General features: G+C 36.7%; 1 protein-coding gene across 2 annotated transcripts in view; it reads left to right on the plus strand.

The window, feature by feature from the left end:
* Window positions 1-27,152, plus strand: part of VWA8 (von Willebrand factor A domain containing 8) — a 178,854-nt gene that overhangs the window by 75,997 nt on the left and 75,705 nt on the right. For both annotated transcript variants that reach the window (XM_071740230.1, XM_071740222.1), the window contains exons 21-25: window positions 4,884-4,960; window positions 18,206-18,281; window positions 19,017-19,152; window positions 20,266-20,385; window positions 22,448-22,653. In XM_071740230.1, coding sequence (XP_071596331.1) covers window positions 4,884-4,960; window positions 18,206-18,281; window positions 19,017-19,152; window positions 20,266-20,385; window positions 22,448-22,653 — 615 coding nt within the window. The remainder of the gene's footprint in view (window positions 1-4,883; window positions 4,961-18,205; window positions 18,282-19,016; window positions 19,153-20,265; window positions 20,386-22,447; window positions 22,654-27,152) is intronic.

Below are 27,152 nucleotides of genomic sequence, written 5' to 3' on the forward strand. Positions count from 1 at the left end.
AGAGAGTTCTCTGTGGGTGCTGCTCGTTCCTCTGTGGATAACAGGACATTTAAAAAAAAAAATAATCAGAAATACATCCTCTGGTATAAAAATAGTAGCCTCAGTCAAAATGTATGTATTCTTGCAAATGTTTTTTGTGGGCAGCCACGGGCAAGCTGTAGGTACAGGAAGTGGCTCTGTGACAAAACCAATGTTAGAAACTTTACATTACCAAAAGTGTTTTTGTTTTCTTCATCGTTAAGCCATAAGTTTCTGTGATGACAACACTGCCAGTAGAACTTCTACTGTGAAGTTACAACGTGAGAAGTCTGACATGAGGGCTCTGTATACTAAAATTTATTGAGAAGTCAAGATTGTTTATGATTCCCTAATAGTAAAATTCTGAAATAAATTCTGAAGTAAAATTTGCTAAGGTGAAAAAGCAAACTTTTTTTAACCAATTGCAGAATGGGTTTCATTCTTTTCAAATGAAATAGATATTCTGCTATACAGGATGGCTGCATGCTGAAGAGCAGTTTTAAAGGGCAACATGGCAATGACTTAAACTGATTCAGTGTGACCTGAAAATTAAGTAGAAGAGAATAAAAATGAGGCACCATAGTTCAGATTTTTTTTTTTCCCAGTAGGTTTTTTTTTTTCCTAAGAGGAGAACTATTAATTTCAGAAATTTGGGTCCAGTTCTTTTGGACTATAATGACTTTAGTTGGGCTGTGGAGGGGAGAAATTTGTCCCACTAATGTAATATCTGCATCCTGAATTGCAAAATGCCTCCTGGGACCTGTAGCAATCTTTTTTTATATTTGAAACTGCAGTTACTGCTCGAAAATTAAGTAATTTTATCCTTGGTAACAAGTGTTTACAGTGTCAGTTAGAAGAATTTTTAACTAAGGGATTGTTTTGCCTTGTAATTGCACAATTTTCTGTTTGTTATTCATTAGTGCAGATATTTACTTCACATTTTTCTATTTCAGTTGCTGCATATGTCTTATGAAATAAAAATTGTCAAATATCTACTTTCTGAAAATATTTTATCCAGTTCAGCTGAAATACCAGCACAGATGTTCTTTTCTCTCTAATTGGCATATGTTTATATTTCTGTTAAATTAAGTAACTGCAGTAGTGTGTATATAAATACCATACAGCAAGTGTTAATGGCAAACTCATTTGTCCTCTGAATGTCACCTTGGGCTGCAATAATTGGAAATTATAGGAGATTATGTTCTGAATCCAGTCCAAGTTCAACTCAGTCTTTTAGTATATTCATATTAAATATAGTTCTGATTCTTTCTGCTTAAATAGTTGACTGTTAGCTGAGGGAGTGTCCAGAAGATCCAGCTTAATTCTTGGCACCATGTTCATGGAAAAGGAGGGTGACTTTGTTGCCATTTTTGTAATTTCTTATTTCTGAGGTGCTAGTAACCTATTTAAGAGGGTTTTTTTTTCCGTACTGTTTTAGCCTTTTCCACATTTCTTTTTCACCTGAGGAAGACTGCCAGGCATACTCTTTATCCCATGAAGATCAGGTGAATTTGGAATAAACCTGCTTCTCTTGGCCTTGTTTTAATTAAAGGTATTTAAGGAAGGAACTCATCCAAGCTCTTTTTTCAAGTTTTTTGAATTGCGTTTAAGAGCCTTCTGAATAGGTTTGGTCTCTTCCTTCCTTTCTGTTATACAGTGCCTTTTCAATGAAGTATCTAAGGCAAAGAGAAGTGGTAACTTGTCATGAAATTGCAGTGTAAAAGGATGGATTCAAAGAGCTTTGACTTGAACTTTCTTCCAGCTGCTGTTGCCAGCTGAGGATTTTATGTGGTACACCACAGCCTCTGTGAAGACACATAATGTACTCTCTGAAGTAGTTCAGTTGGGCAATGTTAATGTGCTTCTAATAGCTGAAATCTGGTGGGAATGCCTTTTGGCTTCTGAATATTGCATGCATCTTTTTAAAAAATGCAATCAAGATATACTTAAAATTAAATAAAAGGTGTGTGGGCAGCAAATCCATACCAACAAAGGGCAAGATGTGGTCATGGCACAGCTCCCACTGTGTTACTTTGGTGCTCTCCCTTTCTCCACAGTGCTTGTGTCCTCTGAGCATTCTCTCAAAAGTGAGGTCTGGTCCTTTTAATACTCATGGATAGACATACAAAAACCAGCTATTTGGTCCTCTTTCCATGGGAATGGGAGAGAAAGAGAAAAAAATTTACTAGTGTTATTTTGGAGTTGGCAAAATAATCTTTTCAGATGTAGTTTTTAAAACCTATCATAAACAAAAACCACGTGTGCTTTCCAGTAATACACATGAAAGAAAGCTGCTTTTTTTTTTTTTTTTTTTTTTTTTTTAATTACAGTCACCATTTTGTTTAATATTAAAGTATGTTTTACATTGATTCAGTATGTTGATCTTTTTCTTCATCTTCATACTTGCCACAGCTGGCTGGATTCCTACTCTGCAGGGGAAAGGATATGCAGTTCCCTTGGGACAGGGACAAAAAACTCCATGCTGACATCTGCCCAGCCATTCTTAGCTCTCTTAGGAAAAGTAAAGGAAGTGGCTTTCAGCATTGGTGTTTTGTACTTGATGTTAGGAGTATTCCTGTTTATTCACCCAGTTGTGATTTCAAGTACCTTACTGCAAGTCATAGGAAACACATGGGAATAAAACTGTCTGTGTGCACTACTAGAGGATGCTTAACCTTGTTTCTGGTTACTTTTGATGTCTCTGGTGCAATTTCTGAAGTTTGATATTTCTCCCAAAATGGGTATGTTCGTTGAGTCCCTGGAAGAATCTGTCAGTGCAAATTCATCCCCTGTTTCAAAGCAGTAGGGAACTGTGTTTCCAGTGACAGTTTTCAGAAATTGCTGGTGATAAAAATGTTGTAGCCTCTTACTACTCCTATGAATAAAGCTGTAGATTCTTCTGAAGAATCAGATGGTAGAAGGTTTGTGAGGAGATGTGTGGCAGAGCACTGGCTCGAACTGGATTTCCTGTGCTGGAGTTGAATTTGTAGTAGAATCTAGGAAGTTCTATTTTGTCAGCTCTGCTGTATTTTTTTCCTCTGCTCTCTTAGTGAGAATTCTGCTGTGATTTCAACTCCAAAACATATATATGCATGATTCCCCATTTTCATAAATGTAGTCACATGAGAGACTGTGGTCCCATTTTGCAAAGCTTAAACAGTTTGCAATTCTGTAGCTGGCAGTTACCATTTTTCAGCTGGAATTCAGGGCCATAAAAGTCATAACTTGCAGCTTGTGAGTGCTCCTATTCTGTTTCAATGCCAAGTTAAACAGATTGAGTCTTAAATTGATTTAATCTAATCTCCTTAGTTTTTCTATGGGTTATATTTATCTGCTTTACTTCACACTGGTCTGGACTACTAGAAGCATTCATGCAGTCAGAATGACAATCTCAGCAGAGGGATAATGTCTTGTCAAACAGCTTTTTGGCTGGCTTACAACAGAACCTTTCTTCTATTAATTCTTTTTTACTTCCTTTGCAACCATTGGCAATCTCACCATCACTCTGAGCTCCTAAGCCTGCAGCCATGTCTCTGCAGGAGGGAGAAGGATATCTGCAACTGAAATGTCATTTTGGTTTGCACCTATATTAGTATTTTTTTACCTGATTGGGAATGTAATTTTGAAAGGCATCTCTCAGCTGCAGTTTGATACGTGTCTAGAAATATATGACCTGTTTTTTTTTAGGATGAAACTGATGTGGTTGGATGTTCTGCAGCATCCCACCTCATTTGTTCCTCGGATGATTCCTTCATGGGACCAGTCTGCTCCTGGGCTGATGTGTACCAACTCCTGAACCTTTGTACAGGATACGCTGGGGTGTTAGCAACACCTAATTCATTCCATAAATTCCCTGTCATCATTCTGCACATCTTGCTAACCCAGACATCCTACAATAGACAGTTATAGATCAGTTTGATCTGAAATCCAATTCTGATTCTGTCTGAGACTTTTTTGTTAACTCCAGTGGAGTGGGATTAGTAAATATTACTGAGGCAATGCTCTAATTCCAGGTGACATTTACAGGGTATTTCCTATGGCCACTGAGAATTATCTTTTAATATTTAGTGCAAGATAACTTCAATCAGAGAGTCATAGAATGCCAAGTTGGAAGGGGCCTCAAGGACCATCTGATCCAGCCTTTCTAGGTAGGAGCACAGTTAGATGCAATGGCCCAGCACCTTGTCAAGCTGAGTCTTCAAAGTGTCCAGTGTTGGGGAATCCACCACTTCCCTGGGGATTATTCCAATGTCCAACTGATCTCATAGTGAAAAATTTTATTCTGGTGTACAATGGGATCTCCCCAGGAGAAACTTTCACCCATTACTGCTTGTTTTTTTCATGTGACTCCTTGTTAAAAGGGAGTCTCCATCTTCTTGGTAGCCACCTTTTAAAGTACTGGAACATGACAGTAAGGTCTCCCCTAAGGCTTCTCTTCTTCAGCCTGAACAAGCCCAGTTCTCTCAGCTTTTCCTCATACAGCAAGCTTCCCAGTCCTTTCATCATTTTGTCGGCCCCAGCATTCACAGCCTTGCAACACCTTTGTGAAATAAAAGGGCTGGGGAAAACTGGGGTTATTTAGAAGAATCCATAGGCATGCATGACAGAATTCTAGGCACAAAGCATTTTTATGGTTATCCCTAGTAAGATAGGTAAGTATTTTTCAAATATGCTTGATTGTAAAATAAAATACAGATCATTAAATTGTGTTCAGAGTACAGTTCAAATTGTATTTGCCTATAAAAGAATATGAAGGGTATTTTAACAGTGTTAACAGTTTTAACAGTTTTGGAAACTTTTCTTTGTTTAGAACTCTTTTTGTGTACATCTATATTACCTTTTAATATTATATTTATTTGTTACAGGGTGTTGGGAAAAACAAGATTGTTGACAGATTCCTTCACCTTTTAAACAGGCCCAGAGAGTATTTACAGCTGCACAGGTAAGAATATGTGCCATACTTGATATTTTATAATCTGATTTCCCATGCTTTAAGGCTCACATTTCTGGAGTTAAATTTGTTCTTATTTGTGAACAAAGACCTCATTATTGTAGGTGGCACACTGCCTGCAGATATTTATCCATTTTATAGGCAGATGCAATAAGCTGACAAGCTGAGGAGTGGGGATAACATAACATAAGAGGAAGCAGAAGTCAGAGGAAACTGATGTTAAACTGTGCTGAAGAAGAGAGGAACATTTTTGCTGCCATTTCTGGAAAGACTTCCCTAAACATGAGACACTGTGTGAGGAGAAAAAGTTCAAAGGTGCTTGTTTGAGTATATTACTCATTAGGCAAGAAACATTCTACATATGGGGGTCTGGGGGTTTTTTTGGCACTCCTGCTAAGCACATATCTTTCTCACCATAAACATGTTTGGGTTAGAAATTTATGATTTCTTTCATATTCAAACTGAAAAATGGACTTGAAAAATGACAAACCAATTTAAAAAATTTGAAAGCTGAAATAATATAAAATTTTCTGCCAGCTTTTTATGACATGAACTTTAAATCCATAAATTAAAATAAAGACTGAACATGTTTAGAGGAATCAATTTCAATTGAACTGCATCCTTTTTCAGCTTCATTCCTAATTTTTACCTCTCTCTTTTTAACTTTGTAGTTTCATCAACCTGTCTCTTTCCATAATCATTAATTTTTAAATCATGCTATCAAAAATTTACATCTTTGATATTTTGCCCTTTAACAACACAGTCTCTGTAACACTTCCCTCTCACTTTCTCCACTAGCTTTTTGTCTTTAAATGTGATGTCCATGTATTCCTGATACTTGGACAGCTCTATCTCATCACTTCTCTATTTCTCTTTTATACTTCTGCTAGATTTCCATCACTTTTCAAAAAAGCACTTTTGTGACCTGCTGCTTTCAGCTTTCTCTTAGGTTTCCTTGTGTCTTGTCTGCTTGAATCAGCCACCTGCTCTTTCTGAATAAAATCAAGTATCATTTTTTGCAAATCCCAATTATTTCACAAAACACTAAAGTATTTCTCTCTTTTTGTGACTCTTTGAAACGTTGTTCTCCAGTGAGCTGTGATCAAGCAGAGCAGTACTTGAACATAAATTCAGAGCATTCAAAGCATGCATTTTAGTTGACTACTTTTAGGGGAAAGAAATATTTTTACTACTTTCCTCATGAAACATGAGGAGGTGATTCAATGCCAGATGAAGATGGACGTTCTCTGCCCTTTTAGAAATGTGTCTGCTAAGCTGGTACCTCATTAGTACCCTGGAAATTGGGTTGCAGGCTTTCCAGTTACACTTCAATAAGTGTCTGTGGAAATGAGTGTGCATTTGTCAGCTGCATATCCTGAGGTGCTGAGTTTCTAGTGAAGGAGTGAATTGGTCAGAAAATGGCAGACAGTGGTATTCTGAGTTCTGGAGTTTGCCTTTATTGACTGTTACTTTGCATAATGAGCTAGAAAACAAGTAATATGCATGTATGCTGGTACTAAATGGGTGTTCCAGCTGAATTCTGTTGGTTCTGGAGTAGTGAGATATGGTGGTACCTGTAAAATAATTTTGTTGATGGATATAGTTCAGATGTAGCCAGAGAGGAAACTGCTGGAATAGAGAAAACTGTAAGAATAGCTTTAAAATTAATATGATGACAACCTTTATTAAAATGTAGTCTCATGTAGTAGGTAAAAGTAATGTATAAATGGTAGACTAAAATAATTAGACTGAATTTCAGAAGATTTATGAATCTAATCACCATTTTTCACAAACTGGGATTTTTAATGGTATTTAAGTTCCAAAATCATGAAGATATCCAGAAATGTTTACTTTAAACAGCTTGTGTGGTAAATAAGAGGGAAACACACCACAGTGTAGTGTAGTACAGTTTGTTACTCAGTGTAATTGATGTAGTTGTCTACTCTTGAAAAATACCTCAGCATTTTGCCAACAAAGAGGAACATAAAAGAGCTAAAAATACTATTACATCTGGTTTGGCTTTGGGTGGTGGCTTTTTGTTGGTGGCTTTTTTTTTAGTTTCTTGTTCTGTTTTTGACTGTCTTGAAGCAGTATAAAAGTTCTGCTTATGTAACACTACATATGTTCAGTGACATTCATGCAGGGAATATTGTCTTAAAAACAATGAACTATAACCAGAAGTGATTTTTAAATCTCACATTTTATGTCTAATGTTCCAAGATAATGAGAGTGAAAACAAAAAGAAAACTGCTTTTCTTAAACATCCTTTCTGACAACTTTATTTAATTGCTCTATCACTTATTCAAATAGTCAGCTTGACCTTGAAGTTTTGGTTGCTTATGGAGGTTATAAATCCTTTTTCTAAACCATTCTTACAGCATCTCATCGAGAGGTTTTATTTTCTGAAAATTGCCTTATAAAATTAATCTTGTAAGTCTCTAAATAGTTGTTGGACCATAAAACCAAAAATCTTAATTGAAAGGAAGCTGTAGTTAGACTTAATAAGGAAAGCATTTATGAAAACTATTTGCTTATAAATTATTCAAAGTTGATTGCTTCCTCTTACAAACTTATTCATATTAGGAGTTGATTAGAAGTTGACCAATTTTTTTCACAAATTTAATTTTGGGGTAATAGAACTCTTTCTGAAATGGGTAATTTGTGATAGGCTCTGTACAGCATTTCTCTAGGGGTGCATGTATGAAGCATCTTGCTGCTTTCCCATGTTTAATGAAAAACTTTTATCAGTCAGGATTTCCCATCACTTCTCTCCTACAAGAATGAGTTCCAGGAACTAAAGCCTAAGTTTTGCTTACAACTCAGTAGTGGTTGTCTCACTTCTGTGCACCCAGGACTCTGGGTAACCATTATAAAATACATAACTGCATTATCTTGCCTGATACTGAACTACAAGGTTTTAGTGCTGTTACCTTGAGTGAAAGCACTCATGAAGCTGCTAGAAACTTGAAAATCTGTGAACCCTGTGCAGTTGTAGGGGTTGAAGTGCATTTGTGATCTTTATAGAAATTAAGCACATACTGGATGGCTTTCTTAAAAACTTGGATACCTGATTCCACATTAATGAGATCAAGTATTAGTGTTGCTACTAACTGAGTGAACCCTGGAAAAGCCTCATCAATTTATGAATTTTGCTATTTCTCATGTGAGTGATGTGGAAAAAAACCCCTGTCAGTGGTTCTACACAGAGGTCTGAGGCCAAATTTTGTAGACTAAATTGTGAATCCTTAAACCAAATTTCATTGAATCAAGAAAAAGATTTTCATTGAAACTGATATAATCTTGTTTAAATTGCAAAGTATTTTGGAAGAAGAATATTTCATGGAAGGAAAAAAAAACTATTAAAGCTTTAGAGAAGACCGAGGCAAGAGAATGTGCCCTGATAAGACTACAAAATCCTTCATAGAATAATAGATAACTATAAAAATGTGAGCTCCCCACTCTCCTCTGTGAAAACATCAGACGAAAGTATCATGGACTTCAAACTATTGGCTTCTTTGATGTGATCAAAGAAAAAGAGATTAATTTTACTTCTCCTACCACTTAGTAACTAATTATACACAAAGAACGGTTTTCCTGGAGTGAAATGTGCTTTATCTGTCATTTAAACATTAGGGTTTTCATCTATTTGCAATTAAGTCATACTGTCAGGCTTCTTTTTGAAATGTTAATGACAATGTTTGCTCCTTGAAGTTACTATTTTTGAGTAGACTGTTTTATAGAACTACAACATTTATTCATTTGTTTCCAGTGCATGTTTGCTTTATGGCATTTTTTTTTTGTTTCAGAATTTGAAGAGTCTTCTAATAGGAAGTTTCCTAAAAGTTTAGGTTCTGAGTAGGAAGATACAAATTTCAGTGACCTACATTTTATAGTAGTTTCTGCTAGTATTCGGTTTTACATGATGAAGGCATTTGGATTAATAAGTGCATCCAGTTTTCAAGTCATATGGTATGATCTGATCTCATCTTTAATTAAAATACACTACTAGTCTTGATACACCAGTTTTAAAAAAGAAAAATAATTCATGTAATTTATTCTCATCTGAAATCTTAATTTAGGCAGCTAGAGAGTGCTTGAAGAATACTGTGGAGAATACGTAGTGTCAGCTCAAGATTTGTGAAAGCTGCCACTTCTGTTTTGCTGAGGTTGAATTGGCTTTGAGTCAGGTAGCCAAAAAGAAACTGTCAACAGGATCCCTCTGAAATTATTGTCTGTCATCAGGAGTTGTGCTCTTAAATGCAAACAAAAGCTTTCTGTCTTGGTAGCCCCTTAAAGGAAAATGAATTGTGGAAAGAAGGTTTGTGTTCCAAGTAGCAAATTTGCTTAGTTCAGGAAAGCACAATGTCAGTACCTTCTTTGTGAAGTTTGGTATACATTAAAGCCCTTGATATTTGAGATATTTAAAAGGTGTCTGGACACATTCCTGGGCACCTGGACCTCTGCTTGAGCCAAGGGAGTTGGGTCAGATGATGTCCAGAGGCTTCTTCCAATCTCAGACACTCTTTTAGTTCTTTCATTAACCAACTTCTGCAAGGTAGCAGCTGGATACCCCAGGTAACTCTTACTCTAGGTATGTTGTAGTAATGTGTCCTGCTAAATCCAAATTGTTCAGTAGGAAAAAGAAAAAAAGTTTAAAAATAGTTTATCTTAATTTAATAAAATCAGATAATCCAGCAGTAGTTATTCCATGTGGGGAGTCAATTTGCAGTGTACTTAGTTGATACTCAGATGTACAGTAAAGTTGAGGGTAATTAAAGACAGGTTCAGACTCATTGCTTTCAGAATGAGAAAAGTAAGGACATTTTGTGTAATGACTTTGATAATGCCTATTGTTGCTAAGAAAAATTTGAGGTGTTTCCTGGCTTCATGCTGTCCCAGCTGTATGAAATGCAAAAATTGCAGCCTGCCATCTCTTCTGCAGCCTGCCTGCCACAGGTGTTTCACTGCACAATTCAGAATGCTCAGGAGTGAAAAGTACAAACCCTTTCCATTGGGATGGGACCTTGGTTACTCTTACCTAAGTGGAAAATGAGATTCCCCCTAGCCACTGGAGCCATGATAAGTAAAAACATCAATTCTGACATCTTCAGGATGTAAATCTGCAGTTTGTTGTGTAAGAGCATCACTGTCTCTTACAGAAATAGATGCTTTTAATGAGCAGACTGCACTGTAATTTACATCAATAATTTATTGGTGCCTTATGAATGGATTTTCTGCTGCTTGGAGTCTCACTGAATCTGCAGAAGATGTGAAAAAATTAGTTCTCTTCTAGTGTTTTCAGTTTATCAAGAAAATAGAAAAATTCTGGGGAATTAGACAGTTTACTGTCCAAAAAAAGAGTAAAAAACTTCAGAAAGTCACATGACAAAAAAGGGCATGATTTTTTTGTGTATGAGTAGTGTTTTCTGTAATGTATAAAAAGTTGAAGCTGATTCTAAATATGGTTTGATGCTTTATCATAAAAATAGAAAGCATATGAAGTTTTCTCTTTTTTTTAGCCTTTAAAGCAATCTGTTAGAAAATTTAGCTTCAGAGGTTTAGTCCTTAAATTAGACATATTAAGTCTTAGATCTCTGTGTGGTATCTTTTCTTAAAGGTTGATAACTTGTTTTCCACTTTTCTAGGTATTACCCTACATGCCAAATTTGGCTTTGTTGTAAATCTAGTATTTTACCATTGGCAGCAGAACATTGTTACTGAAATTCTGTTTGTTATCTGATGATCTTATGATTATTTTAGAAGACATTGCAGTGCATTATTCCATTTCTAGTAATGCTATATTTTCTTTCAAAGAATTTACCAATGGGTACTACATCTTCCTGTCAAAGTTACTGTGTTTGTTCTGGTGACTGATGACTGGAAGCTGTGCTACAGTGTTCATTTTTAAAATCTACTACTTTTTTGTTGTGTCTTTTCTAGTTCCCTAATAAATTAGAGTAATCTAATGATCTTTTCTTACAAAAATTAACTTAGTTTACATGTTATCCTTTTCAAAATCAAGGTAATTTTGCTGTGATCTTTAACAATCAAATTAATGGACAAGTTTAGGCTTGAAAAACGAGCTTACAGTGTTCCTACAAGCAATACGTACTACAGACTGTCCATTAATCTTTGGATGTTAATTGCCTTTCCCTCTTTTTCAGCAGATGTAATCAGTATAAAATCTAATTACCTTTTCCCCCTATTGAGATAATTTAAACTACCCTTTCAGCTTTATTGACTCCAGATTTAAAAATTCTAATTAAAAAAGCTGCTTCAGAAGGAATAGCTTCCTTACCCAAGAAACAGATGAACACCTGATACTGTAGAATTATGGTGTACTTGTTGTCAGAATTACATTTGGTTATCTTTTCTTGAAAGAACACAGGACCATAACACAATTTAAATGCTAATATACTTCAGCTGCTCTGTTTTTAATAATGAACAACCCAGAAAAACTTATTCTGTGGCAGAATGCTGTAGAGGCTTCTAAGCTGCAGCAGTTTGTTAGAGGAATCCTTTGAATACACTGAGGATGAGCATTATGTTTTGTGTTATTGTACGTCAGCATCCACAAATAAATAAAGAAGGCTAGATAGTTTTTCCTGATGATTTTGAGTAATGGGTGCTCATATCTAAAATACTTTCTCTTAATGGAGTGCACAGAAGCTTATAGTGCATTTTGTTCTTTGTTCCAGTGTGTGCTTTATTCTTTACTTCAGCTTTGGAAATAAATAATAAGATGGCATCTTTTGTTATGAAGATTTATGTTGCGGAGCAATGAATTTTTTGGGTAGCGTATACTGGATGCCTTTGTGGTATTTTTACTCTTAATGTTCTGTTTTCCCCTTTTCTTCAATATGTTTTCAAACAATACAGGGTGGCAAGACAAAGGTTCCTAGAGTTCATGCAAGGTAATGGTCTCTGTTTCAAATGCAGCTTTTCATAAGCTGCCTCACTAGCTCTGCTGTTGCCAGATTCCAGGTGCTAGAGAGCTGCTTCATTTATCTTTTTGTAGGAAGTGAATTCAGCTCGAATATCCTGCTGTGTGCCTATTACTGAAAAATAGCCTAGGTTAGAATACCCTGTTGTTTCATTTTCTTCTAAAGCTGAAGTAACATTTTCTTGTTTTTTACTCAGAAAAATTCATTGTTGTACACAATAAGGGCAGATGGTAGGACATCCTGTTTCTTCATTTATAAATTTTACAATTAGAGAAAGTGAATTTCCTATGTTCTCACAACAAATAATGGGAAACTGTTTCATCTTATTTTGAAAGCTACATCACGTGTAATTCTGTAACTTGATTTAAGCCTATAACCTCAAATAAACCTGTAATTCCCTTTGACCCTTTTTCTGCCACCTGTGGTAATCCTGAGTAATGAATACCTTTATGCTCCAAATGATGTCTTGTGTTTTAAGTATATGTCCTGCTAATTAGCTGTAATGGCCTAGCAGGAAAAAAATGGGGATTTAATAAGTGTGTACAGATAAACCAGAAAGGCTTTACAGTGTCATTTTAACAGAGAAATGAGATGGCTGGTTGGCTTTTCAGATTTTCCTTAAAATAATGGTCAGATCATGCAATGCAGTGGTTGTATCATGGGGTGGCTGAAGAAATTTGTTTGAAAATGTCAGCCATGCAGATTCTTTCTTCATGTTAATATCACCTACTCTTCATCAGGGTAATCCATGAGTGGATTAGCTAACCAATTAACAGCTTCAAATGGCCCTTGACCTAATTCTTTTTCAAATACTCTTAAAACGAGGTCACAACAGATGGGTATATTCATGTCTGATGGAAATTAATTGAGAATGTCTCTCTGTGTACATAGATATTTAAGTAGATATCTCACAAAAAGGAAGAGCAACAATTATTAAAGTGTATATTCTCTGTCTCTGTTTTTGCCTTTCAACTACCATAAAGTTCCATTTGGAGAATAAGAGGAAGGGCCCAACCTGAACAGGGTTCATTTAAGCTTGTTACCACGATCAGCAAATTTTAAAAGACAAGGTTGCCTAGGTATTTGTTTTCCCTTTCAGCCTCTGTGTAAGAGTAATTCCAGTGAATGTGGATGCTTTTAATGTTAACTGATGTCCCAATGCTCTGTCCTCAATTTAGGCATAAGACTTCCTGGGGATCCAAGTCTTAAAATGAAGCATCAGAATACCTTATTTTTCTTTAGTTAGATAACCATGAGCAAATTATAAAATTATTCAGATTCTGTTTTGGTGTTTCAATTTCAATGTTCTGGGAAGACAAGTGCCAAATATGACTATTTGTAGATATGTCATATAGACACCACTAAAATTTTTAATGAAGAACTTCATGCATTGATTTAATTTCTCCTAAGAAGCATCTTTCAGCCAGGTAATCATCCAAAAGAACTGAATGTTTCCAGAGAAGAGGAACATGTTTCAGGAGAAGCAGAACATCCTTCTCCTTTTTTCCTTGATTTTCCCTTCTGGGTTGTTACAGCTCCTGTAACTCACCACAGGATTTCCAGAATGCTTTAAGATTTACCTTCTTTCTGTCTTTGCTTCCCATCCTGCCCTGTTTTGAAGTCTTATTGATAGAGGTATCCAGTTCTTCCAAAAACCTCCGAATTTTCATTTGAAAAAAGCCTGGTAGAAAGTTTCTGTCTCCTATAAATAGAATAAGAAATGCTGAACTCATTGGATTTTTGTAGGGTAAAATTCTGTTCTAAATGATAAAGTAACTATCATGTGCATTTCTCATCCTCTCTTTCTGGAGTAATTTTCTCAATTAAATTATTTAATAGAGTTTGAGTAATTCTTGAAAATAGACAGGGGCAGAATGGACTGAACAGTCTCATTGATTGAAATTTCTCCTGCTGCATCTCATAGTTCTTCCCTGGAAAGAGGGCATTGCTCTCATAGAAATAGTAACTGTCACAGACTACTATGTTTGAGTAAGTCTATAGACCTCATAAAAATATGCCTTTAGGGTAAATAATGGACCAGTAGCACAAGAAATAAAAGGCAGTGTTGTCAGCTAATGAAAAAACAGCAAAAGTATTCTCAGAAATCCTACTCTGGGGTGAGTGGTACTGACAGAAGAGTTGCTGAGTTTCAGTGCAGATTTTTTTTTTTTTTTTTTGATTTTTCTTTTTAATGGAGAGCATGCAAGGATTGCTTTCTTGATAAAAATAGATTCTTAGGAAAGACAGTAGTGAGCTTTTCATATTTTTCTTCTAGAGTCAAAAGAAGACAAATCAGTTAAGTAGGATGACAGTGTGTCAGACAGCTTTTATCACTTGCTTCTACATTCCCACAGTCTTGCTTCTTTGTGTCAGAACTATTTTCATCTTGGGTGCCAAATGTGATGAAATTAGGAGGTTTTGAAATTCATGTCATTGTTAGAGCCTAGTTCATATTAAGGTGCTAATATTAATAAGTGAGCATGAATCACAGTTTTTAGTTCCTTTCCTCTGGGAGTGCAATTATACAGTCGAATATTTCAAGTGCCAGACATATTTTACACTTAGGAAAATCTGCATACCATATTGTTCAGAAATATTTCAGACTTTGCATATTTTTTTATTCTCTCTTTCAGTGTCTTTACATTTACATAATTCATTACAAGGTGGATGTTCAGGAAGAAAAATTCTTAGGAGGCAAATTATTTTTAGCCTTTCTTTACTCTGTTTATATCATGTCAGGTTCCTGAAGAACAGCATCTAATGACATCTATAATTGCATAGCTTATGATTCTGACAGGAAAATAAAATCTATCTGTACTAATCCTGACAAAATCATTCCATATATACATGTCTGAATATAATAGCCCAAGCAAGTACAGGAATTTTTGTGTTCAAGCCAGTGGAATTAATATTTGGCCATATATTTAGCTTCTAAAAATTATTGCAAATACTTCTTCCTTTAAATTTCCTTTAAATATTAGGGCTGAATAACAAGAAAGTAGAAGAAAGGAGGGAAACGCTGATAAAATAAGAAAAAAGTTAGAAACTGAATTCAGGATGTCAATTGTTCTGGCATTTGATCCTTTCTCCCCTTTTTTTCTGATTGATGTAACTTTCACACTAGCACTTAGGTAAACTGTAAATGCTTCCAGTGTTTATTTCCTCCAAAGATATGGTCAGTGCTGTCTTCTCTGGAGAATGAGGTCACCCTAAGGATTTCTGTGAGCTGCTGTGTTACTAAGCACAAATTAGTATTCCATATCAGGGGATTGTGAGTAATCTCTGCAGAGCCAGAAGATTAACCACCTCATCAAAACTAAAATGCACTATTTTCTGTTACAGTAACACACCTGGTTTTTTACATTTAGATCTTTTCTTTCATTGGCACCTGTGTCCATTCACACCACCACGAGAGATCTTCCTTTCTTGGTACACTCTTTTCACTTATTTTTTATGCATAGGCTGCTAAGTGCAGATTTATGCTCTATAAAGCATCCTGTAATGCTTCCTTTTCCTTTACCTTATTCTTGTCCTATTCTTTCCTTAGATCAACACATTTTCTCATCTTTCTATTACTTTAAGGAGATCACAGTTCAAGTTTTTAACTACTTCCCATGGATTAGTTCCATAAAGCATTTTTCCTGTAACTTATTTCTGACTAATTAGTAACCTTTGAATGTGCCTTCATATGCTCTAAATTTAGGTTTACACCTTTTAAAATTCTACTACATCTGCAAATGTATAAGTTTGAACCAGAAATTATAACTGATGATGGAGACAGACTCATACATACAGTCTGACAAATTAGTCCCTAAGTAATCTGTGTGCAAGAAACAAAAACTGCTGCTTTATTTTATTTTTGATCCTTTATTGAATTCTCTGACTAAGGTAGAAATTTGTAGACAACTGGGATGATAATAGAATTTTTGGTTTTATGTCCATGGTAGGATTTCTAAGATAATAGATCAATGATACTGCTTATTTTAATGGTTTAGAAAAATTATATGTTGTAAGTGAACACAGTATACAATCATAGAATCATTTAGGTTGAAATAATTTAAATTGGATCATGAAGTCCAACTGTTAACCTGGATAAATCCACCACTAAACCATGTCCCTAAGCACCACATATACACATCTTTAAAATCCCTCCAGGGATGGTGACTCCACTACTTCCCTGGACAACCTGTTCCAGTGTCTGACAACCCTTTTGGTGAAGAATTTTTTTCTAATATCTAATCTGAACCTCTCCTGGCACAACTTGAAGCCATTTTCTTTGATCCTATTGCTTGTTACTCGAGAGAAGAGACCAAAACCCACCTTACTACAACCTCCTTTCGGGTAGTTTTAGAGGGTGATAAGGTCTCCCCTCATTCTCTTTCTCTCCAGGCTAAATATACCTATCTCCCTCAACCACTCCTCACATGAATTTTATCTGTATGTAACTATTTGAGCAAACATTGCTGTTTATGAGGCCTGAGTTGATGGGTTAATTGGAGTGGAGATGGTCCCTGCTGTGTAACCTTTCCCCTTCTGGATTTAAAGTTCAAGTAGCCAAGTATTAAGAATTTCCTACCATATGCTTTATTCTTGTGTGTGTGAAGCACTGGGATAAATCAGTCATGAGTTTAAAGCTAAACAAGAAATTATTAGTTATTAGGGACAGAAATCCTGATGACAGCAGTTTCAAATAAAGGAAATGTGCCTGTTTTGCTGTCAGTTTAAAATTATAATTGGGAGCCTGCCATTTAATAGTTTTCCATGAGCAGTACTGTGTTAGATTTCCTGTACCCATGGAGAATATTGTTGGTTTTTTTACAAGGTGTTACAAAATTAAAGATAGAACTAAGGTGGATATTTGGAACTGTGAGCCAGCATAGGTCAGGCAAATAGTTATTGTTATACAGCATGTCTGTGAAAGGGGAGATTTTTGTTGCTTCAGATCTCACAGATGATGCAAAGTTACGAACCTTTGGCTATCAACCAGCATGTGGATCTCAAGTAGCACAAGTTAGGCTCTCCTAATGGGTTATGTTGTGAAAATAGTCCCTCGTTGTGCTGGTGCAGACTAATCCATATTTTGAAATACTGGAGGATGGCATTGCCTACTTGCCCTAAGTATTCTCTAAATTCTATGAATTATATGTTCATAGAATCATAGAATGGTTTGGGTTGGAAGGAACCTTAAAGACCATCAAGATCCAACCCCACTGCATGGTCAGGGACACCTCCCACCAGACCAGGTTGCACAAGGCCTCATCCAGCCTGGCCTTGAACACGTCCAAGGAAGGAGCATAAACAACCTCCGTAGGCAGCCTATTCCAGTATCTTACTACCTGATAGTAAAGGATTTTTTTCCTAATATCTGACCTAAATCTACCATCTTTCAGTTTAAATCCATTACCCCTTGACCTGTCACTGCCCTCTCTTGTGAAAAGACCCTCCTCGGCTTTCCTGTAGGCTCCTTCAGGAACTGGAAGGCTGCTATAAGGTCTCCCTTATATAATTTATGTAGGTAAATTGAATGTGGTGGTGTGTGTTGCTGGATCTTTCCAAATTACAACTGGTCTTTATCTGTACTTTACTGGTGGTTGAAATAGATGAACTGAAGATTAAAGAGTATTTTCAGTACAGATTTGAGTAAACAATATTTTAAATTTGAAAGAAAAAAAAACATTTGAGCAATTCAAACATAAATAGAATTTCAAAAAGAAATACCATTTTCTGTCCCCCTTTCTCTGTCCCCTCTCTGTCCATTTGCTGTCCACAATATAAAATATAGCAAGGGCTAGTAGAATACATATTTCATCTGGTATGTTTTAAATTTTTTGTTTGTTTGTTTGTTTGTTTTCTTGGTGTTAATGGAGAAGAGCAACTAACAAAATGATGATTTGACTATGATACTGCAAATTCCTGTGTGGTTTTTCAAGGGGGGAATAGCCCTGTTTGTCTTGTAAAGGACAGTTTAAGCATGCTTTACTAGAAATAGTAGTAACAGCAATAATGTGCCTGTGTGCAAGAGATACAAATTCACTTTTCAGTGTTTTTGTTTCCAGGGTCTATGAGAAAAACTATCATGAAAGGCCTGGCAGCGACAGGAATGCTCGCCTTTTGCCATTACGGTGGCACAATGTTGTTCTCAGTTCTTCAAGAGCACCAAAAATAAAAAAAGCTTTTTTTTTCCTCTCAGAAAAGAGAGCCTTCAGTTTTTCATTTACCCGTTTTGCATTTTGATGTAACAAGAATTCCTCTGCATTTCTAATTAATACTGTCTGTTTTTTACACATTTCAGGGATACCACTGTACAAAGCCTTACCCTCCAACCTTCTGTTAAGGATGGTCTTATTACATATGAAGATTCACCACTGGTCAGTAATTACATTTGTATTATATATTTGGAAAGTTTTTTAATTTAAAAAAAGTAGTTAAACATGTTGGTTTTTCAATTAAGAAAACCCTTTGTGATTTGACTACTTTCATGGCATAGTCAGTGACTGTGGTAACATTTCAGTAGCTTCAATTTGGTCACACTTAGTCACAATTCATGTGCCAAATATGAATAGGTAGTCTTCAGAGTCTGCACACACAAAATGAGCATGGAAAATAATTTAGTATTAACCTGACTCATTGTAACTGGTAGAGTGGTATTTCCCTTCCTGCATCTAGCATCTCACAGCTAACTGCTAAATTGGACTCTAAGCAGCTGTTTTCAGCCATTCTTTAGTCCTTTCACCTAACAATCCAGGTGGAAACTGATTTTGCACTTCTCTTTCAGCACTACAATTCACTCTTATTCAGGCTCCTCACTTTCCTCCCTAGCACAGCCCTTTCCATTCCTATCCTGAACAAACAGAAACAGAAACACCTACCTTTCTTGTCTGACCTACCTCCTCTCTGCTACAGTTTGGTCATATCTTATTCCATAATCTTATCCATAATAAGATTCCATATCTTATTATTAAGTCCAGATAAGGGACTTATCTGAGTCCCTTTCTTGTCTCAGTGCCACTGAGATTTCACTACTACTGATGAAGAAATCAGCAACGCAGTTTCTTGCAGGTTTTTTGGTGGGTGTGTGATGTTCTGATTCCTTTTTCTTCCAGGTAAAAGCAGTGAAGTTTGGACATATTTTGGTGATCGATGAGGCAGACAAAGCACCAACAAATGTTACCTGTATCTTAAAAACTTTAGTAGAAAGTGGGGAAATGGTTTTGTCAGATGGAAGGAGAATCGTTGCCAGTAAGTGGATGGAAGACATTTTGATAATGTACAATAAAATGGAATGTGTTGCTCATTTTCAGCTATTACATTACTAGGTAGAGACCCAAAAGAGTCCAAAGGGAAAAGATACTTTATGCTAAAAAGCAAAAAAAGAAAGAATGTAGTCATTGTCTTTTCTACTTTGGCAATACACACAGTTTTCTTAAATTAGAATTCTCATGAATTTTTCTTCTAAATTAATGAAAAAGTTATTTTTTTAATTAAAAAAAAAAAAAGCAAATAAACCCCCTCCTCTCTGCTTCTCATTTACCATTAAAAAAAAGATCTAGCTGACCAAATTTTGATGATGGATGTGCCCATCTGGACAGTTGAGTTGTAATTTGATCAGATAGAGATTTGAAGATATGAGTGTATCTGAGGTTTAGTTGCTAAGGGTTTCATCTAATCAAATACTCCATGTGCTTATATTAATTTAATATATACTGCAGGATGAGAAGATTTGGTAATTTAATGGAATTTAATTCTTGTTAATTTCAGGAACAAACTATTTTTCATTATTTTTCTAAGAAAGACCCCGTTTAAAGTGTTCTCTTGATGTTAGGCTCTGTACTTTATTACTGTAAGTTTTTCATGGAGGTAATAGAAATCCTGAACACCATGTGCCACTGGAAACATGCTGCAAGGGAACAAGTGGGGCCAGTCTGACCTATTATGAAGATGGTGTGTGAAATTATGTGCCTATTGCTTCTTGCATGATTTTTTAATAACCAGAAGGAATTTCAGTCCTTTTTTCCCTGATCAGATAGGGTCAGACCTACATAAAAAAAACATTGTATTCACCATTGGCTTTAGCATTTTGGTGAATTGAAATATGAACAGTGTTCTTGGTCCCACTCCAAGAACAGTGGATGCATTTTTTTTTTAAATGAAATGTTACATTGTCATTAATAAATTATGGAACTTTATAGTGAAGACTAGAAAACTAATAGTTGAATTACAGAGCTAGACTGTTGAGCCTTTTTTTGTAACTTTTCTAACCAAGAAGAATTCTTCTAGTCTACTTTTGTTTATTAAATTCATTCATAATGCAAGACCTAAATACTCAATTAATTAAATTTATTTCTTTTCCAGATCATGCTCATGTAGAAGGTAGAGAAAATGTAATAGTTGTTCATCCTGATTTTAGAATGATAGTTCTAGCAAACAGACCTGGATTTCCTTTCCTGGGTAATGACTTTTTTGGCACATTAGGTAAGTGATACATGCTAAATTATGATCTTTGTTGGAACTGATCAATAGAATGAATGTCTTTATTCATTAGATTGCTTGTGAAGAAGGGGTCCTTGTGCATACTGATGCTTTGTTGCATATAAGAAACTGAGGGTGAGATTCTGGTTAAAGATTAATATGTATTTTTATGTATCTTAATATAAGTGCCCCAATTTGTCCTGTATTAAACATCCATCTCTGGTCATCTCTGTTACAACTGATTTGTTTTATGGGATCTGGACAAGCACAGTGGACAGGCAAGGTTGCAAGAAGTCTTTGTTAATGAGTGTACACTGCATACAAATATAGCAAAAACATGAGTTGGAAGCAGCTTAATATTTGACATCAATAGTTAAAACAAGCTCATGATTTTTTTTCCCCGTATCAAACAAGCCACAGGCCAGGTGCTGTCCTCTTCTGTACAAGAGAAGGGAGCTTGGTGTGTGATACTTTCATCTCAGCAGTGATTTTTTAGTGTTAGTGCAATACTACCTAGTTCTTAATCCTCATTAGCCTCTCCATGCCTATTTCCAGGTATGACAGACCTTATTAAAAATACAATATATTGACTTCATCCTGGTTTTAGGTAAGGCTGTCCAAATTTCACATCCAAGTTTTTCATATCAACAGTAGCTTCATTTCAGAAAGCTTCTGGTAGATTGTAAAAATCCTGAATGTCAGAAAAGATTCCCAACAGCTTCATCTCACAGCAAAAGCAAGAATATATATATTGCCTAAGAGCAAGCAGTGAGGAATTCACTGGCCTGTATTGTTCAGTGCTAGTTCACGTTGGCCTCTGGCAAGTTACTGGCAGTGTTGCATCAGGGCTGCAAACTGAATAGCACTCCAGACTCCACCAAATGTGTTATCTATGTTAGTTTAGCCATTCCTGTGCAGACACCTTAATTTATATGATTTTACCTGTTAGTTTTGGCTACAGAGTTTGTTCTGCAAGATACAATAACATACTCATAAAAGCAGGTGCAAACCCAGCTCTGTATGGCATGATAGCTTTTTGTTTTTCAGATGTAGTTCCCAAGGAATGGGCATTCCTTGTCACTGGCTTTTAATTTCACCCTGCTAATTTGCCTCAAGATGTTTTAGTATAGCCTGTTTATTTTTCATTACCTAATGTCCTTCCATACATAGACACTTAAAGACAATTGATCATCCCAGCATTATTGCTTTTGGCCTACATGGCAGAAGCTTGCTTGAGGTTTTAGGATTTTTGATTGATTTTGTTTTTCAAGCAGAAGGGCTTTTCTGATTTTAATCCATGTCCTTTTCCATCAGGATCTAATCATGCTTCTGCACAGTTTTGTAAGACTGTCAAAGAACTCTTTATGAATAAACTCAATTTTATAGATTATATGATTGGGACGAATCCAATGCAAATATGTGAGAAGAATATATTTCCAAATTTCTTACCATATTTTAAGACAGGCAGAGGCAAAAGTTAAATCAGGCATTTCTTTTAGACCTCTCAGCTATTTTTGCTTCAGGGCATTGCTGCATATCAGTATTTCACTGCATCTTGTGTTGTTTTGAGAGTGTTCCCAAACTGGTCCCATTCAACCTTTTTCTGTTTCTTCAGACCTTTTTTATTTTTCTTTTTTTTTTTCTGCATTCATTTGACCTATGTTTCTTCTTGAAGTTCATTTCTGCCTTGTGATTACCTTTATTAAAATTACAGGACAGGTCTCAGTCTTCAGTCTTTCCAGGAACCTGGATGTTCTTCATAGCAAGTTTGTCCTTCACACTTTCCCAAGTAGTTTTTGTCATGTTTTGGTTTTTGGGTTTTTTCAGGTTTTTTGTGGGGTTTTTTGTGGGTTTTGTTGCTTTGCTTTGGTCTTTTGTTTTGTTTTTGGGTTTTTGTGTTTCTGTTTGGTTGTTTTTTCTTTGATTGTTTGGTTTTAACCAGCAGGTACTCAGCATTCTCTTGAGCCATTGCTTTCCCATTTAAGGTGTTGTATCAAGCTTAAAGGGATTGTTTTGATGCTATCTTTTTATAAATCACCTAACTGCATGCTTTTTTTCTTTTCAGGGGACATTTTTAGTTGCCATGCTGTTGACAATCCCAAGCCACAGTCTGAGCTGGCTATGCTTAGACAATATGGTCCTGATGTTCCAGAGCCAATTCTTCAGAAACTGGTGGCAGCTTTTGGAGAACTCAGGAGCTTAGCTGACCAAGGAATTATTAACTATCCCTATTCAACTAGAGAAGTTGTGAATATTGTAAAACATTTACAGGTACAGTATGTCACATTTCATTGACAACTTGAGCCAACTACTACTAATTTTTTAATGCTTGAAGGGTTAAAAAAAAAAAGATGTATTTATTATTTGAGTATCTTATTTCATTCTTATTAAAAGTTTTGCATTTGGAACAATTACCACCATATTCAGATGTTCATGCTGTCAGAGGATAGGATTGCAGATGTACAAAGGCAGGTATTTTTTCTGTATGTTTGTATTTATAGATACAAAAATAAACCCCAGTGAGTCTTTTCCTAGTATGTGAGGAAACATCCCATTCATACTGTGAATATAGGATGCAATTTTCATACTAGCCTTCATTATAAAATTCCATATTCAACATGCAGTAATTCCAGGACCATGCAATTGTTCACTTTATGGTGCTATAAATTTTTTGTATTTAATCATTTCCTGGTGGGAAACAAGTTCCTGCTGTATAGCAGTAGTACATCACTGTTGAAAGTTTTCTAAGGAAAGTGTTAGATGGATAAAAACATAGTGAATGGTACTGAGGATGAATGATTGCTTCCTACACACATTTAAACCCTAGAGAACCTTAAAGTGCATGAGTCCATGGGACCTGATGAGGTACATCCATGGGTCCTGAAGGAACTGGTGGCTGAAGTTGCTAGGCCCCTAGCTATCACATTTGAGAAGTCATGACAGTCTGGAGAAGTTCCTACAGATTGGAAAAGGGGAAACCCCCATTTTTAAAAAAGGGAGCAAAGAAAACCCAGGTAAAATTGTGGAGCATATCCTTCTGGCATCTGTACTATGGCACACGAAAAACAACGAGGTGATAAGTGATGGCCAGCATAGCTTCACTAAGGGCTAATCATGCCTGATGAATTTGGTGGCCTTCTGTGACAGAGTTACAGCTCTGGTAGATATGAGAAGAGCAACTGGCACCATCAGTCTGGATTTGTCCAAGGCTTTTGACACTGTGTCACATGACATCCTTGTCACTAAGATGGAGAGACATGGATTTCATGGATGAACCACTTGGTGGATAAGGAGCTGGCTGGAAGGTTGAACTCAAAAACTTGTGATCAGTTGCTCAGTGTCCAGGTGTAGACCAGTGAGAAGCAGAGATCCTCAGGTGTCTCTTCTAGATCCAGTGCTGTTTAACATCTTTGTTAGTGACATGGACAGTGGCATTGAGTGCACCCTCAGGAAGTTTGCTGATGGCACCAAGCTGTGTGGTGTGGTGGATTCACTTGAGGGAAGGGATGCCATGCAAAGGGACCTTAACACGCTTGAGAAATGAGCCAGTGCAAACTGCACGAGGTTCAACAAGTCCAAGTGCAAGGTTCTGCATCTGGCTCAGGCACAGTTACAACCTGGGTACAAAGTGGGTTGAAGGTAGCCCTGAAGAGAAGGACTTTGGGGGGGTTGATTGACAAGAAGCTCAACATGAGCCAGAAGTGCCCTCATGCATCTCAGGAGACTGACTCTATCTCCATCAAGAGGAGTGTGTCCAGCAGATCAAGAGAGATAATTTTCTCCCTCTACTCTGCTCTTGTTGAGACCCAACCTCAAACACTGCATCCAGTTCTGGTGTGCCCACCATAAGAAGGACATAGATCTGTTGGAATGAGTCCAGAGGAAGGCCACAAAAATGATCCAGGGGCTGGAGCACCTCTGCTACAAGGAGAGGCTGAGGGAGCTGGGATTGTTCAGCCTGGAGAAGAGAAGACTGGGGAAACCTTACAGCTGCTTTAGAATACCTAAAGGGAACCTACAGGAAGGCTGGACTTTTCCTTGGAGTGTCTAATGACAGGACAAGGGGAAATGGTTTTAAACTGAAAGTTAGATGAGGCTTTGAGCAATGTTGTCTTATTGAGAGGCAGGGAGGTTGGAGTACCTGGTCTCTAAAGTCCCTTCCAACCTAAGCCATTCTATGATTCTGTGATTTCTGGGGAAGATAGATTTTTTTGTTGTTGTACTTCTGTGGTCCCCAGGGTGCAGCAAGGCATTGAGACAAAATAAATTGGTGCTACCACAATTTCAGAAATTTAAAGGAAAAATAATGCTATCTTTATAACTTTGTACTAGGGGTTAATGAAATTAAGACCTGAAAGCTGCAGAATCCACCCAAATGAACACATAGCCAGAGTATTGTTAGGATCCAATACTAATTGATAGGTATTTGCTTACTAAACTGATAGCAACATATTCTGTGTTAATTATATCAGTGATGTCTTTAAACACAGAGGTATATTTGAAAGTGGAAAAATTACAAACTTGAGGAACAGTTGCTGTTTTGATGAAAAGCTGGTGGGTTAGGGTTTTTGTTATTAGGGCTTCTGTTAAATTATTCCAATCTTCATTGTCTGGCAGTTTCTATCTTCTATCCTAACGTCCTTCCTTCATTATCTGTCTCCTAGTAATTGGAAGTTTGCACTGTCTTCTGTCACCAACTGGTGTGAAAACATACAGACTTAATTCTTTTTTAATTTGAGTACAAGCAGCATCTAATTGAAAATTGGAAGAGCAGCATTGCTAATTTTCCTCATGGCACTTACTCTCTGCTTCTTTCTCCTTCACTTAGCCAGATGAGTATGGTCACTTCAGTCTGGACATTGGACACAGCCCCATCTTCTAACTCGCCACTTCTTTGAAAGTCAAGTGTAAATATCTAAATAAATCTCCAACATGTAGCTTTGATTCTTCTGTAATGTTTGTTTTCAAGATCCTGGTCTCTTTGAAAGGGTGCAACTTTATGTTTACTGTAACTTGTTTTTCAGTCTGAATAATAAAAAGGCTGGGAGTAGCCAAATGTAAACAATGAATATAAACATAATGGTTATTCCAAAGTAAGAAGCTTTTAGGTCTTCAGGTAGAGAAAAAAGAGGAAGGAGGGAAATGAGTCAATAAAATGGCTGGTCCATGGGAAGGAAGGAGGGAAGTTAGTCATGTTTTAAACATTTTCCCTTGCAGCAGTTACACAGCCCCACTCTCTTTGTAATATTGTGCTGATTTCTTTCACATAATTTCAGAATTTTTTGATTCTCTAAAAAAGGTTTGGATGTTTTGGAGAAAAAATTGCAATTGGTAACTGTTGTCTGAGAGAGCATCTGAGCATTGTGGCCAGTCAGCTAAAAAATATCCTGATTACTACAACATATTTAGGCTCATCTCTGCAGTCTGATTAATTGTCATCTTCACTGTATAGGAGTGTGTCTGCAGCATAGTTACAAGAGCACATTACTATAATGTTTGTACAGGTAGGGCACCTGTAGCAATATAGTTGAAGCTTGCACACTACATTCAGATCTAGGTTGCCTCTATACTAACTTTTTCTCAAGGAAAGGTGTGGGTTTTTTGTAAAGCTTGAGATGCTAAATTAGTTTGAAGATCTGAAGCTGAAGGCACAGGCAAAGTCTTGTAATGCAGGTGTCTATCTTGGTTAATGCAACTGTTTTTCCCCACAGATTGTATTGGGAATTTTGACTGTTTCAAATGTCAGAAGTATTGATGCTGGTAGTGGCTTATGGATAAGCTGAGAACCAATGCTCTTGCTCCATTGGGTTACCATATGCTGTCTGCAGCTACCCCTGCATGCTGTGACTACTTCTCTGCAGTCTGATATGCTGTTTTTTCCTGAGACCTTTTGTAAATTGTTTTGCAGAGTCAAGATTTACCCCGTGTCCCTGGTAGATGTTGATCAGACAAGCCCCATTAGTCTAGATAAAATGGAAATAGCTTTTGCACTGACTTCTGACTTTGGGAAAGTTGAGCTTTTTCTGGTAGGCCTTCTTTGTGTCTGAGACTGCTTTCTAATGGTAGGCACTAGTATGACAGTTTTCAAGCAGTGAATGTCTAATGTACCTTCTAGTCCTGAAGTCCACTAATCATCAGGCTTTTAGGCCTGTTCTGTAAACTTGTAGGTTAAGGTAGTACTTCTTTTCTTTTTAGCATAATCTCAAAAGGAAACTAGACTGACCAAATCACAGTTTGTATCCCTTTCTCACCTTGTTCTCAATCACACAGCAATAATAACCTTTTTACTCTTTTGGCCAACCACAGTGAATCTCAGCTAGCAGTTTTCCAAGATAATTAGGTTTCACCAACAGTAGTTTAATCAAAATCAGAGACTGTGGGACAGAGCAGATTGAAGTTAGTGTCCCTGTGAATGAAAAAGCAGGGGGAGAATTCAGCTGTTTTGCTTGGCACTAGGATGATGCCCACCAAAGACTCAAGCAGTGGTTAATCATTTGGTATGGCTGTCTCTCCAGATGAGCCATGGATGTGATGCTTCTTGCCCTGCTGACAGGACAACTGAGGAGGCACAGAGAGAGCTGGCAGTGTTCAGTGAAGAGGGACCAGGGGAAGCCAAGGGCATGGAGGAATGAGCAGGGAGGGAGCAACCTGTTAAGTGTTCTGGGGGCAGGGTGAGGCTTTGGGATGGCACAGCCATGATGGGAAATGTGTGGGCATCTGAAAGCACTAGAATATGTAGGGAAGTGAGTGGTATCTAGAACACAAGTCTA

This window comes from Heliangelus exortis, chromosome 1 (genome assembly GCF_036169615.1).
Source record: "Heliangelus exortis chromosome 1, bHelExo1.hap1, whole genome shotgun sequence".
Taxonomy (NCBI): domain Eukaryota; kingdom Metazoa; phylum Chordata; class Aves; order Apodiformes; family Trochilidae; genus Heliangelus; species Heliangelus exortis.